This window comes from Eufriesea mexicana, unplaced genomic scaffold, assembly GCF_001483705.2.
Source record: "Eufriesea mexicana isolate 0111107269 unplaced genomic scaffold, ASM148370v2 scaffold3780, whole genome shotgun sequence".
Taxonomy (NCBI): Eukaryota; Metazoa; Arthropoda; class Insecta; order Hymenoptera; family Apidae; genus Eufriesea; species Eufriesea mexicana.
Window position 1 is genome coordinate 1,511,296 of NW_016911795.1, and position 15,232 is coordinate 1,526,527.

At 29.3% G+C, this 15,232-nt stretch overlaps 3 protein-coding genes across 5 annotated transcripts; 2 read left to right on the forward strand and 1 right to left on the reverse strand.

Moving 5' to 3' along the window:
• Nucleotides 1–1,481: 1,481 nt before the first annotated feature.
• Nucleotides 1,482–9,781, reverse strand: Sf3b3 (splicing factor 3B subunit 3). Of its 3 annotated transcripts, XR_001890459.1 has the most exons (15): nucleotides 9,737–9,781; nucleotides 8,912–9,387; nucleotides 8,542–8,714; nucleotides 7,158–7,654; nucleotides 6,924–7,089; nucleotides 6,322–6,490; nucleotides 5,275–5,426; nucleotides 4,876–5,031; nucleotides 4,361–4,652; nucleotides 3,615–4,281; nucleotides 3,407–3,523; nucleotides 2,841–3,219; nucleotides 2,258–2,747; nucleotides 1,736–1,849; nucleotides 1,482–1,657 (listed from the first exon to the last, which is right to left on the reverse strand). XR_001890459.1 is itself a non-coding variant. In XM_017905220.1 (14 exons), exons 2-13 carry the CDS (start codon nucleotides 9,306–9,308, stop codon nucleotides 2,259–2,261), a joined length of 3,654 nt encoding a protein of 1,217 aa, XP_017760709.1. In that variant the 5' UTR covers nucleotides 9,309–9,387; nucleotides 9,737–9,781; the 3' UTR covers nucleotides 1,482–1,849; nucleotide 2,258. The 3 variants fall into 3 exon arrangements, 2 of the variants coding, with proteins under 2 accessions (XP_017760709.1, XP_017760710.1); XM_017905220.1 differs by having other exon boundaries at nucleotides 1,482–1,849; XM_017905221.1 differs by lacking the exons at nucleotides 1,482–1,657; nucleotides 1,736–1,849 and having other exon boundaries at nucleotides 2,157–2,747.
• A 691-nt stretch (nucleotides 9,782–10,472) lies between these two features.
• LOC108551274 (uncharacterized) lies at nucleotides 10,473–11,834 on the forward strand. The gene is made up of 2 exons (XM_017905372.1): nucleotides 10,473–10,677; nucleotides 10,763–11,834. The coding sequence occupies exons 1-2, from the start codon at nucleotides 10,478–10,480 to the stop codon at nucleotides 11,832–11,834; spliced, it is 1,272 nt and encodes a 423-aa protein (XP_017760861.1). The 5' UTR covers nucleotides 10,473–10,477.
• Nucleotides 11,835–12,148: 314 nt separating this feature from the next.
• On the forward strand, nucleotides 12,149–14,511 carry LOC108551224 (mitochondrial import inner membrane translocase subunit TIM44). Its single transcript, XM_017905309.1, has 7 exons — nucleotides 12,149–12,183; nucleotides 12,688–12,843; nucleotides 12,912–13,157; nucleotides 13,236–13,440; nucleotides 13,505–13,653; nucleotides 13,733–14,096; nucleotides 14,184–14,511. The coding sequence occupies exons 1-7, from the start codon at nucleotides 12,181–12,183 to the stop codon at nucleotides 14,429–14,431; spliced, it is 1,371 nt and encodes a 456-aa protein (XP_017760798.1). The 5' UTR covers nucleotides 12,149–12,180; the 3' UTR covers nucleotides 14,432–14,511.
• Nucleotides 14,512–15,232: the final 721 nt, after the last annotated feature.

Genomic DNA, 15,232 nt, shown 5'->3' on the forward strand with positions numbered 1-15,232 from the left:
CAAATAATTTTTTGATGTAAGATAATAACCATTGTAAAAAACAAAAGGAATGTTTATTGAGATCTACACCAGGTGTGCCAACTTGTAAAAGATTTTGACATGTATAAGTAATATATTTTTCAAATCTCTTTTTGGTTTAATAATTCATGCATCATTTACCATAATCATCTGTCAGTAAAACGAACATCACAACACAAGCTTGAATCGATGACACCGAATCAAATTTCTACGCTTAAAGAATCATCTGGCCAGAAAGTAGTTCAAGCATTTTGAAATTTCAACCCTCGATGAAAATGACAGTCAATATAATTATAATGAATGACACTTTTAATTGACATTCCGAATAATTTACACTATCGAAAATTTCACAAAAAAGTATTGGTGATACGAATTTAAAATGTACCCTCAGTAACGAATTATTTTATATCACAAAAAATAAGCCCGAGGGATGCAACATTTATACAAGACAGAAAATCCAGTAACTGAATGTACATCCACACCGTGGAAAGGTTGATGCGCAACTGCACAGTAAAGAGAAAAGCCCGGAGGAGAGCTTCGCTGCAGGGCATACAGGGGTAAGGGTGATGAAATGAAACGGGGCTGAGCTCAGGGCCTGGCGCTTCAATGCATCGATCGCCGTTCGGTCCTTTTCTCTCCATTTCAACGCCCTAAAGCATATTATGTACTGTAGTGACGTAACTACAAATTCCAATGCCTTGGTATATTGTAAAAATCATTGACTACCGATAATCTTAATATGTTTTTAAAAACTTTTCTACATAGGGAAAATATTGAGAAACTATTGTTATGAGCATTACATCAATTATAGATCTAATGAATTTGAAAAATTTTTTAAGAGATTTAAAATGGAAATTAATAAATAAATAATAGAAATATTTTCAGTTTTGTTTATTTACTGTTCACTAAAATATTGTAATTTTTTATTTTACATTTGTTTTTCTTCTCTTTTTTTTTAACTTCACATTGAAACTTCATATTCCATAGCCTACTTGTCACTTTGAAGGTTAAACGAGGGTAATCACGTTACATTATACCCTCGATATGCTTCAATACACGGATTAACTTTATGTTACGAAGCTCACCGAGAAAAATACGAACCACACGATGAACGTTGTCAACGAATTGTACATTGAAAGAAATGCAAACAGACAAAAGATACAATGGTACAGGAAATAAATGAGCATGCGAAATTGTTACAAAAATAAAGATAACGATAATGTATTAAAAACTTATGTACGTATTTAATAATCAAACTCTTTATTCCATATTTTTGAAAATTTATTCACTTTTTTTTATTTACTTTTTAATTATGTGTATTGTATAATAAATACATTTTTTAAAACGATAAAAAAATGGATGCTTCGTTGCTAAATAAAATAATGACATTTAGTAAAAACACGAATTATAATATTTTTATTTATATTAATACTTGTTTAGACACTTTTCGAGTTATTCGCCTGTAAAAATTAATTATTCATTTTTAATTGAACTGTTTAGCAGTATATTGTTCACTGTTATGCGCATGTTGTATTTAGAATGGTGAAATAGGTCAACAAGGCATTTTCTATTTTTTCCTTCGCTATACATCGGGGTTCAGTTTTAGCTTTTTTCCTCGTCAAATTGTAACAAGGATAAACTAAAAAATTAAAAAGTGATGTTTTATTCCAAGACTGTGAAAAATTCTTAAGGACAATGTTTTTAAAACATAAAATACCATTGTCAAAAACGTTTTCAACATTGCAGTCCTCACTTTATGTTACGTTAGAGTTTATACCACACATATTCGGAATACACATTGAATTGTAAAATCAGTAGAACATATTTTATCCTGTTTAAAAATTACAGTTATTCGGTTTTGTTTTTAATATGATTAAATATTAAGCGTACAAAGTAAAAATTAACACATCAAAAATGAATTAAGAATTTATTTGTTTACCAGAAATAAACTTTGTTTTCTTTTAATTTAAATAGAGTTTTGTAAACGATCTACCATCACATTCGACATCACATGAAGCATAATTTATACTTAATACACGGTACATGTGACAATTTTTATACATTTTTTTTTCTTTTTTTAGTCTATTAAAAACAATATTTATGTAGTATTTTTTACAAATGATTTAATCAGTGCCTATTTATTCATTAATATGAAAAATATGTTGAAGTCATAAAAACGGAATGCAAATTCGTTAAATGTAACACTTAATAATTCGATAATAAATTAAATTCGAAAAACCTTAGAAAGCGTATCGTGTGCGAATATCCTCGAGCTTCTTCGATACTTCGGAAGATGTTCGTTCAAGATCTCCAGATATACTCTTCTGTTTTACCGGTTCAATAGAATTGAATTGTTCACAAAGATCTCCGTCTATAACATTTTTTACGGGATAATAATAAGATCTGAATGATAAGTGATCTCTTCCACAAAGTGGTGGATGTTCTGAACGCATATGCATTTCTAAATGTTGAAAAAAGTCATGGTCTTCATGGCTGGTAAAGGGAACAAGAACACCAACTGTTCCACTTAATGTTGTATACACTAAACTTTCCGAACCGCCGGGAATAAGGGTTGCTTTTTGTAAAGACATGACTGTCTCACCAACATGAAAGCAAGCAACTGTATCTGCCTTTTGGCTGGCACCATTTAATAAACCTCTATCCCACAAAGCTTTGTTGCCAGTTGGGTCTTCATCTACATCGTCGTTAATTCCACTTGCTAAGCGTATCTATTAAAAAGTATAAAAAATTTACGTACTTATTATGGTAGTTTTATTGATATGTAATTAATTATTTGAAGTACATATTTCTGAACTACTTACAACAGCAATGTTTCCAAATTTATCAGCGGTAGCAACTGTATCATAATCTAATACGCAAGTTGTCGTTATCCACCGCGGATGTGTATCATCAGCAAAGACTATCAACTGATTTTCTTGGCGTTTGTATCTAACAGCGTAAACGGATTCTTGAACGTCACTCACGTAAATTCTTTGTCCAATTGCATTGATGGAGACAACAGCATTGGGAATATGTTTGTTTTCACATTTTCTCAACAACTTTTTCTTGCCCATATCGTACAGACGCAACATTCTACCAACGCCAACTAATACCCTACCTTGGTATGGACATATAGCCAAAGGTACTTCATCTAAAGTAGTTTTATGCACTAATTCAAGATTAGTGCATTCACTGTTTACTCTGCAAAAACAAATCTTCTTTCTTATTCATTCCTTTTTAAATTGTATGTTTCATGTTAAACTTAAATTTCAGAACTGCAGGAATTTCATCAAATTACATTACAGTAATTGTGTGTATTTTTCATCATAAATATTGTTTAATATGCGTATACACAGATGCATGGATGCATATGAGAATAAATACTTACTTATATGTATACAAGAAGCCACCACTACTAACTCTTGGATTCAACTGAAACTCTTTCGCAATACCAACTATGAGAAATAGCTGATCACCCTGATTAGCGAATTTCACAAGGCTTAAACTATAACATGAAATTAAAAAAGAAAAGGAAAAGGAGGAAATAATTATCTGTATTTTCGAATGTTAATTTCAAATACTTTCTATATCCATACCATAAAGCAGCCAAATTTTGCTCGAGACGATGAACTTCAAATGTCTGTCCCGTTGTGGGAGCTATTATTCTTATTAACGATGCCCATAAACCTGGTCCAGCTCTTGGTGCTCCAAACACAGACTCATTGGGTTCCTCGGATAAGAAAGCTTCCGCCAATTCTCTAGCTACTACGGCCTCTTCTGCCCCTGCTGCTTCTTGCATTTCTTCTGCCATTTGTAATCTTCTTTGCTGTTTTGTTTCTTCCGTATACGCATTATGTTCTGTTTCAATAATTATCAGATGTGCAGAATCCGAGTGAATTGCAAATTTTCTCGGAGTATATTCCAAAGGGAAACTAATTTGATTAAATACCGCGCCTAACTTTTCGAGGGCTAAAATTCTAAGCGTATTTGTCGAAATAGCAACAATTCCCTCAGGACATTGTTCAGAACTAAAGCCTGATGCAAATTCTAAACTTTCATAAGATAGTGGTGTTAAATGAAAACGATTTTGATAATAATAACTCAGCCACGATCTGCTACTCATTGCAAGTACAGCTTGATTTCCCTGCATTTTGATTCTAAATAGCTTAACAGCTCGGGAACCCAAGTATCGCGTACGCGTATCCGCAAGGTCACCGGAAATTGGATCTAATACTGTTCTTAACAAGACGCCGTTTTGTAAACCTGTAAGCAAATATATTAGAAATAAGAATGTAAAAATAAATAATTTACAATTATAGTATATATTTTTTATTTTGTTTACCTATATTTAGATAGAGACTGGATTGCTGAGGTGATAGCTCTTCAGAATTATTTGCATCTTTAGCACCCATTTCAACAATACATAAACTTTCCGCGGCCGCTGGTAGAGCTTGCATACTTCTAGGTGCTAAACAATCCGAAGGATCCAGGGAAATAATCCTCACAGTATTGTCTTGGAGACCGACAGCTAAGAACCATGATCTTTGTTCACCAATAGCTACGTTACCAAGAGCCATACACATTACTTCTGATGGCATCTTCTTTCGTTCTGTATATTCATTCAATTGCCCCGTCTAGGAAATACAAAATAGTATTAAACTTAAACGAAATTTCGAAATTGTCCACTTTTCATCTAATTGAAATAATTAATATTTCACTATTTAAGATGAAAAAAGTGATATATTTTTCGCATCTTTTACGTCTCTGAGAATAATTATCATCGTAGAGAGAACAAACGATGCGATTAAAAAATAATAATATAATTTTAGTAAGTAAATGAAAAGCTGCTACACATACGGGATCCATTTCGAAGTATACTAATTCTCCCCCAGTAAGTGCAATTACAACCTGACGTTGATTCACTGCACACTTTACTATTGTTTTTTTACCGGGAGCTTTCCATTCATTTACACGTTTGTCTGCTCGAATATGACGTATCCCATCGGGATATACCTAAATAAATACAATGAAATTAAATAATAAATTAGTAATGGTAAATAAGAAAAACAAATAGCTTAAGAGTAGAAACAATGTTGAGCTCAGATTACCAGAAATGTTCAAAACAATTACTTAAACACTCAACGATGCGAGAACTCTGAATAATTTAGCACTATTTATTGCGACCGATTCGTGGTAGACCAGGAGTCGGAGATACCGTAGTGCATTGAACAAAAATTGTATAATGAAAGAACGAACCTGCACCAGGGCATCTTCTCCCAGAGCAGAACAACTCAGTGTTGGCGTTGTACCGAGAAATCCAGAATCTGTCACTTCTTCTACAGTTTCTCCGATACTAAGTACAAGAGTAGCATTGACGAAGGACACTATGATGTAAGCATCATACTCCTCTGTAATCAAAATTTCAAAGCTCATTCTGAATATCTAAGAAAAGTAAAAGCATAAAAACGAAATTTGATAAAATAAATAGATTGTCTCTTCGTAGGTGGTCGAACACGCTGTTTTTTCATCCTACACGCAAAGAGTAGCCGGTTTTTTGGATGTAAATTCAATTTCGTTAATCTCCGGCAATTTTGATAGTCCTTACCTTTCTGTCACTTTCTGTGTTCTGTAGTTCAACCAATAGCATGCTGGTAGTCTGAAAGAGAGAACTGGTGTTTGATAAGAGTGTATCAAGCCACCAGATTCATTAGTATCATTTACAAAATCAACTTTTATGTTCTCTTTTACATTTTGTTTTTGTATTGAAAAATTGTCGAGGTAAAATAGAATAAACAATAAAACAATTTTCTGTTCATGGCAATGGACACAATTTAATCAGGTTCATATAAATAATTATTTTTACTATTAACCTTTTCTCTGATAATCAAAAATAAAATTGTTATATAGAAATATAATGAAACTATTTATGAAGGAATTCTTATTCCAAATATCTCCACAATTTTTTAACATCATTTACTTTTTGTAATTGAATAATACTTAAACAAACTTCTAACTAAAAGATAATTAGAAAATTTCTATTATCCATATATTTAAAAATATTTGATTTCAATTTAGATAACTTACTGTAATTATTGCAAAGATTATTACTATAATTATTACAAAGAATTATTTTACACAATGTTATACAACAATCTAATCAATTTATAAATACTATAATCACAATTGGCAAAAAGGTGTGTATTGACAATGCAAAAAACAAAATGAAGCTGAACTTATCCTATTTAAGGAAATAGTCAAAAAAGTCATGCATACAACTACTGCTAAAGATCTTTTTAAACTAACCATCAACTCTTCTTTTAACAGTCCACACAGCATTTGGATTACCAGGCAGTTCACTGACAGCCATTTCAGATACTTCTAAACCATGCCGTAACACCCGCAATGTAGATCGTGGTCCTCTACCACAAGTTATATATAATTGTGGAGTATCTTCATTTGCTAAATCAGCTACCTACATAAAACGATAAATAACCTTGTAACCATAAGTATAGATTATTGAAGACATATAGAATAGTTTCTAGATAAGTATGCATATTTTTCCCTGATGTTTGATGAAGTTTCCAGTAGTCAACTTTATCACCGTTCATGTAGATTAGTGTACAGTTACTAATACAATAATTTTATCTACACCAGCTAACTGCGAATAAATCGCTTCCGCGGTCACTTACCTAGGAACTACTCGCAATTTGAACATGTCATTCTTAGGTTCAACTTCAGTTTGCAAAGACAAATTGAAGGCGACTAAGAATATATTATTTTTGCACCTCTCCACAGAAAAAGAAACACAAAGAGTTAATTTTCTACTACAAAGGTGCTTTAATATTTCTCTTTCAATGTAAGATTAATTATTTAATATCTCATTAATATTATTCATAAGATATTACCTGACATGCCATTATTGGTGATAAACTATCCATTTCATCAACCAGTACTAAATTTCTAAGTGGTCTTGGTGCAAAAAAGAATGTATCACCTTCTTCCAGAGGCATAGCAGAACTAAATTCCGGCTCATCGTCATCATCTCCTAAATGTGCAATTTGGTAGAGATAACTAGAAAAAACAAACGGTTTAAAAAAAATTTCAATTTATAAATATGACTGTTCAAATAATACACGTACTGGTTACCAAATTCTGAAGCTACAAATAAAAAACCAGTTTTCAAAACACACATGCTTGCTGCTACAGGTACAGTGTCAAAGTACTTTAATTTAATCTCAGTCACCATATCTTCATCTGTCTCAAGTGTAATTTTAAAGATATCTCCTTGTTCTGTTTGAGCCAAAAAGAAAAACATACTCTTGGTCTTGTGAGTAGCAGAACAAACAAATATCATGCCTCTTTCAGGATCATCTAAATCATTACGTCTCCTTGGAATTGGACAACGAATATCGTGCTGATCCCCTAAATTTTTGTATGTTAAATAATTTTCGGAACAAATAAGAACACCACTTGGTCCATCATTTCCTCCAGGAACAGATACAAGAAAGTTCGCATGTTCTTCTAAAGGTTCACTATATTTACGCACAACATGATTTAAACCAAGATCAAGTTCATATAAAGTTAATGTTTGTTGCGTCTTCACTGCTGCGTCTCCTGTTGGATCACTATCTGCTTCCTAAAAAAAATATAAATCAAACTGTTAGTATTACAAAGTATAATCAATGCAAGAAATATAGTGCATTTGTAAATTATTGTATTAAGCGGCAGTTTCAATTAACACATTGAGCTCGGCGCCGATATTGCTGTTCTTTCCGTTCAGCCGGCAGCGAGCACTTGGACGATATTTGAGACAGCTGAACCACTTTGTTTCTATAAAATGGTATAAAAAGTTAGTTTTCGGGCTTTTTTTAAATACTGCTATTATAAACGCTCTGTTCATGTTCGGAAAAAAAATATCAGTCACATCATTTCGAAGATAATTGGTGGATAAACTTACACAACAAACAAATAAGGAAATTCTTATGTATATTGAAAAAATAAACCAATTACAAAAAAAAAGAAGGAGAGGGTCACAAAATCCGAAGATATTCCGGATATTACTACAAAAATTCAACGCTACTCGGACGCAAGACAGCCAGAAATTTAACTAAAAAAGTCGTCACGTTTTGTAATACATACAAAACCAAACCATATTTTTGTTTAGAGTGTTTCAATAAATATCATTAAAATTACTACATTTATATTTTAACTTTAATACTGTCGGTTCCCAGGAACCGACACCGCCCGAACGAAAAGTTCACTGTCTTTCACTAGGAATCGACGTCGGCCAAACGGGAAGTTCACTGTCATCCCTAGGGACCGACGCCGGGCTTAACATGTTAATGACACTATTGAAGTCGCTAAAACTTAGAGCAGCACTACTTAACTCGTCTTTCTCTAAATGTTTTATCTTACTACGTCAGAAATTGAAACTCTTGTACTTTTAGGCATAATTGATATTACGAGCGCATTATATTTCTTGTGCGAACTATACTTTATCTTTTTAAAGTATCGGAATATTACCTCATAATCAATTTCTAAACAGGCAAACATAGGATTTTCAAAACCCACATCTACTCCCACAGTATGATAAACTAATGTATTGCTCTTATGTGCTTCCAAAGGTGAAGAAATTGTAAGACGAGCTTCTGGATCTCTATTCAGAATATAAACAAGTTTTTGTTTCTCAATTGCACCTAAAATATAAGCGTACTTTTTTAAATAATAGTTGACATATAATGTTACAAATATTTTTACAACTATGTACCATCATTGAGAGTAATTATAATCATTGTTATAATCAGTTGAAACACGGACACTCCAAAATAATCATTTAATTCAAAAAATAACTTATTATTTATATAATTTGTACAACTAATAAAGTTTATAATACCTATCATTACAGCTCTTCCTTTAGGATCTATAGCTAAGTATTGTCCAGGTACAATGCGTCTACATCCACTTTTCCCAAATGTTTCTTGATGCACTTTCTCGAACACATTTTTGGCAGGAATGTATTCCAAAATTACAATGCGACCAGAGTCTGATCCAACAACGATATAGTCTTTTGTACCACCAGTCAATCTAAAGGCCATTAAAGACCTTATGATTCCAAATACTTCTACAGTCAGAAGAGTATGTACTTTTCCAGTATTTGGGTCAGGTCTTAACAGCTCTAAAGACTTGCCACGTGAAACCAGAATTTCTTGCATTTTACTCCCAGAAAAATTTCCATGCACTGCATGAGTGATACCAGTTGCACGTTGAAGAGTCAAATTATATAGATACATTTTCTTGAGTTTCTTTTTTATCAATTGGCAAATAGAAGAATTTATTATTTTTCATTGAAACGAAGGATTTACATCCATTCTGTAACAAATATTATAGATAAAATTATAAATTCGTATAAAAAGGTAAAAATATCAGTAAATAATATTAGTAATAAAAATATAAAAAAAGGTGGAAGCGTTCATTTCCTTTACTTATAAAATTTTTATCTTACGAAATAAAACATTCTCAAATATTTTTCTAGTAAATGTAAAAATCTCTTAATAAAAATATTTATGAAACATATTTACTACACGTGTGAAGATATAAAATCGGAAATGAATAAATTTCATACCAAACATAAAAAGAATTTTTATACATAAAATTAAATATTAAACAAAAAAATATTATAGTTTTTAAATATAAGATAATATAACAAATGTTATTTCACCTTGTAGTTGAAAATAATTTTCAACTCTAAATACGATGCGTGAAGATAATGATACTCTTAAATCAACAACCATATGCAATGACCACTTTTGTTCCATTTCGGATAGTTCATTTCTACCACACTACATGAGATAGACAGAATGGAAACCAGCATGTTTCGTAGAGTTACCACGCTATCTCAAGTCTTTTAGTGGAATTAAAATTATATTATGAAAGTAAATATATTTAATTTTCAATATATCATATAAAGTAATAGTTATTTCATAAAGATTAAATATGAATAAAAAGTAAATAACATAAGAATATAACTTTTTTGTTATGATTTCTATATATTTAATTAAACAAAATAAATATGGCGTACTGTACTTAAGCACCTGAGCCTTTAAGAAATCTTTGTGTACGGCACTTAAATGTTCGAAGTAAAACAGAACTATGATTCAATTATTTACATACATTTATAATTTTTATTAATTTGGTTTTAATTTACAGATATACCGATGTTTATAATAAAAACTTAATACAATAAAGTGATAAAACATAACTTTGTTTTGTAACAAAATGTGAACTTAACCTACAAGATGCAATTATTATAATTCGCGTATTCTTTCGATTGATACTTAGATATGAATAATTTATTGTTGTAAATTATAAAATACATATCCATTATCATTTTAAAAAATTATGTTCATAGTATAAACAATTATACAAATAATATTATAAAAAGAAGTAAATAAGTTTTAAAATGAATAATATTAGGATGATAACGTTTAAACTATTAAGAACATTTGTTACTAAATCAAGACCTGAATCTGTTGGTGTACAAGGAAAGATAAAATTAACAAAAATGTATAAAAGTGATGCTAAAGTAATAGCAGAAGATGACATAGAAGTATATGGATCTGATTTCATGAAAATTACTGATTCTTATATAAATCATAATAGGTATAGAAAACAGAATTGTATTTTAAGTATTAAATTTTTATTTTTTTAAGAAAAGCTTTTAATATGATTATATTATGATTTTTAGAGAAGAACTAGCAGCTAAAGAACTGTTAAAACGCCGTGTTGTTAAAAGTAAAGTTTTCAATGAAATAGAACCAAGTTTTCTTACATATATTGAAAAAGATCAAATAAAGAAATTACATGAAAATAATCCTGAAGAATGGACACTTGAAAAACTCAGTGAAAGTTTTCCAGCTTTACCTAAAACCATAAGAAAAGTGTTAAAAGCAAAATGGGTACCAAAATCAAAAGAAAGAATTCTTCAGTATGACAATAAAGTTATTAAAAATTGGAAACAGTTAAAGACTGGAAAATTAAAAGTGAATTCTATCTTAAAACAACATTTAATGAAATTTAAAAATAGAAAAATTCTTTTAACTGACAGAGAACCTTTAATAGAGAAATTTATATCACCAAAGATTGAGTATCCAAAACCCAAATCTTTTTTTTTTTCAAATATTATAAAAAATAATATTAATGATGAACCAGTAATAAAAAATAAATTGCTAATTTGTTCACAAAATAATACAAATAAAGATGACAAGAACTATAATTCAAGAGACAAAAAAAATGTGAGATTAGGCCAGACAGTAACTAATGATTTGATACATAAGCTAACAAAGAATAATACAAAACAGGAAGCATTAATTTTTGAAGAATTCTTAAAAATGAAATTGAATAGTTCAGATGAAATATCTTATGAAGAAAGGTTAACATTGATTGATACCTATAAAAAATATATAGATTCTAAAAACATAGAGAATATAGGTTCTAATATGTTAAACAATAGTACAGAGAACACTAGTATTGAAGAAAAAAGCCTTAGTACTATAAAGAATTCATCTAATGAATGTACATTGAATGCTAAGGAAGATACAACTGAATTTAAAATAACAATGAAAAACAACATTGAACATACAAGTTTAGATACCTATGTAAAAGAAAGAAACTCATTTGTGGATATGAATTTTGAATATGTGAAGTGTATAAAAATTCCTAAAAATGTGTATAGAAAAGGTATGACATATAAAATAAAGGATTGTTATTATGATGATGATGGAGAGTTCCTGTATAGAATACCTGGATTGAAAGTCTAATGCATGTACTATTATTATATGTCAAATAATTTTCTATTTTAATATTGTTATTTTAAGTAGTTATATTCATAAATTCTAAGAATAAAATATAAACTTTTTAATTATACAATTGTTAAAGTAACTGAATAAAGAAACATGTATATAAACATATTATAATTTTTTATTTCTTAAAAATTTTGTAATGGTTATATATTTTATAGTATGATATTTTAATATAAAAGTAAGGAACACGTAAATCAATGTGTTATGTCATGATTTGTACTAATTTTTGTCGATAGATGTCCTTCCCATTAGCCGCAACATATTTTATGAAGATTTTTGATGTTGCAGATAAATCGTTCGTAAAATGGTAAATAACTTTAATTGTTAACAGAACCTTTATCTTTTATTCATGCCAAAACATAAAGTAAAGATATCTGTTCTTTCTGTTTTATATTAACATGTATTCATAGATATTTTATTTATAAACCGATCACATTTTTCCACTACATCCAGGTTATGTTCTTGTGAATAACTTTCATGCTTCTTGTCTAGTTGCATCATAAATTTTTATTTTTTCGAAATTGATGCACTACACTCAATCTTTATTGAATTTCGTAGAAATGGAAAAAGATGAATAATGACACATTGAACAAATTAATAATATAGTATTAATTATATATTATATCTAATTAAAAATAACTAATTTTTCATGAATATATATGTATCAAAGTGTAAGCTACGTAAAAAATAATTAATTATAATATGATATTCTTGAAAAAGAATAAAAATATTTTTAATTTTTAGTATGAAATATTTCCTTTGTAAAAAAATTGAATTTTTATGTATTGAAATGTATATTTTTTTTGTACAGTTCCAGAATTTTTCTATATGTAGAGATAGCCTTATTGGTATTACAAGATTTGCTATATCTAAAAAGAAACTTTATAGAGATGGTTCAACAATTTATATCTATAATGTTTTATTACAATCACAACTACCGCAAGTCACAAATATACAAGGTTTATCAGTAAGTTTTATATTAAAATATTGTTAAAGAAATCTGTAGATTTGATTAATAGTAATGTGTTTTCTTAGGTCAGATTCTATTCGAATCCAGCAAGGAGACCTAGTTTTTTATCAAAATTTCTTGAAAATATCAAGCAAGAAATGCAAAAAAATAAAGAGATGAAAGAATCTTTAAAGAAGTTCAGGGAAGAAGCAGAAAAACTGGAACAATCTGAAGCCTTGCGTTCTGCTAGACAAAAATTTCATGCAGTTGAATCTGAAGCTACCAAAGGATCTGAAGCTCTGAAGGAAAAGTTAGGATCTTTAAAGGGAAAGGTGAACAAGTAGAAAGACATTTTTTACATTAATAAAATTTACAAATATTAACAATTTTAATTGAATATTGTTATATAGGTACAAGAAGTTCTTGAAGAAGCCAGTAAAACGGAACTAGGAAAAAAGGCTGGCCAACTGGGTGAAGGAATATCAAAGTCTGCAAAAGGAGCAGCAGAAACATTATCTGAAAAAAGTCAGGCTTTGGGTAAAACAAGTGCATTTCAAACAATATCTCAAACTGCAGAAGCTGTACGTGAGGAATTAGATAATCAAGGAATGCATGGTGAGTTAATATTTATAATTGAATGTAAAGATTTACAGTAATATGTTTCAAATCAAAATTATAGGAAGAGTGTATGACCCACCAAAAAAACTAAGAAAAAGAAAAGACGTGATAGAATCAGTAGATGGTAAAATTGTTCAACCAAACGCAGAAGCCACAGGAGTTGAACTTCATAAAGATTCTAAATTTTATCAATCATGGCAAAATTTCAAGGTATATAATTTAAAATAATAAAATTGTATCATATATCTTTAGAGTCGCAAATATTGATGATAGCATATATTCTTTTAAGGATAAAAATCCATATGTGAATAAAGTATTGGAATGGAAAATCAAATACGAAGAATCCGATAATCCGGTAATTCGTGCTTCCAGATTATTGACTGAAAGAGTTACAGATATAATGGGTGGGTTGTTTCAAAAGACAGACCTATCAGAAACATTAACACAAATTTGTAAACTAGATCCTAATTTCGATAGAGTACAGTTTTTAAAATATTGTGAAACTGATATTATTCCAAATATTCTGGAAGCTATGGTGAGGGGAAATCTTGAGATTTTAAAAGACTGGTGTCATGAAGCTCCATATAAATTAATAGCACAGCCGCTAATACAAATAGAAAAATTAGGATATCAATTAGACAATAAAATTTTAGGTATTTTTTAGTATTTTTTAGTATTTTTTGTACAAATACTTCATTTTATGCAATTATTTCACATAAAATAAAATGTTTTACTTTTAGATATTAATAATGTAGATTTAGTAATGGGCAAAGTAATGGAAGAAGGACCAGTTTTAGTGATTCGCTTTCAATGTCAACAAATTGTGTGTGTCAAAGATGCCAAAAATAACATCATTGAAGGAAACCCTGATAAAATAATGCGTGTGACTTATGTCTGGGTATTATGCCGTGATCCTACAGAACTTAATCCAAAAGCTGCATGGCGTTTACTTGATCTCAGTGCCAACAGTAGTGTACAGTTATTATAGTGTACAGTTTAGGTATAAATTTAATTAAAGCTTTAAACATAAATTAATATTAATACATGACTGAAAAATATGTAAGAACAGACGCATGTTTTCTTACAATTTTCAATGCAATTTATAATGAAAGAAAAAATGATAATTAAGATTCTCAGCATGTATATTAATCTATTGATGATGGGTATTAATTTCTGTGACTTAAATTGAATGACTGGTGTTCAATTTAGCTCTGTAACTTAAACTACAGAAACCTTGTAAAATTCACAGTTTCAATTTATATATAAAAATAGGGAGTAAAAGTAAATTTTAATATATATATTAAAATACAAAAATTTATTATTACCATATCTTTCTAATGTGTTTGAATAGTACAGTCACATGTTATTTATGTTTATATTAAAACGTATCTTAAAAATTTGATTGTTTATTTTTAGTATTATAATTATCTTTATATGCCAGAATTAATTATACAATATAAATTATTGTTCAATCATGTTTTATGATCATCAATTGATTATATGTATATTATTTTATTTAATGCATAGAAACATACAAAAATTGTAGTAACTCATTTGTGTATATATTTAAATATTAACATTAAAATGTTATAGAATACATTTAATAAAATTTATTTTGAATACCAAATATATATCTTGAATATATATTTCAAATTATATCATAAATAGAAGAATGTATACATTTTATGATTAAACAAAGATTGTGTATATCTTCATGTTAATTGATGCGTATGTTTATTGAAACGATCGTTAACTATTTTTTAAAACCTGTAATATACGAATTAAAATT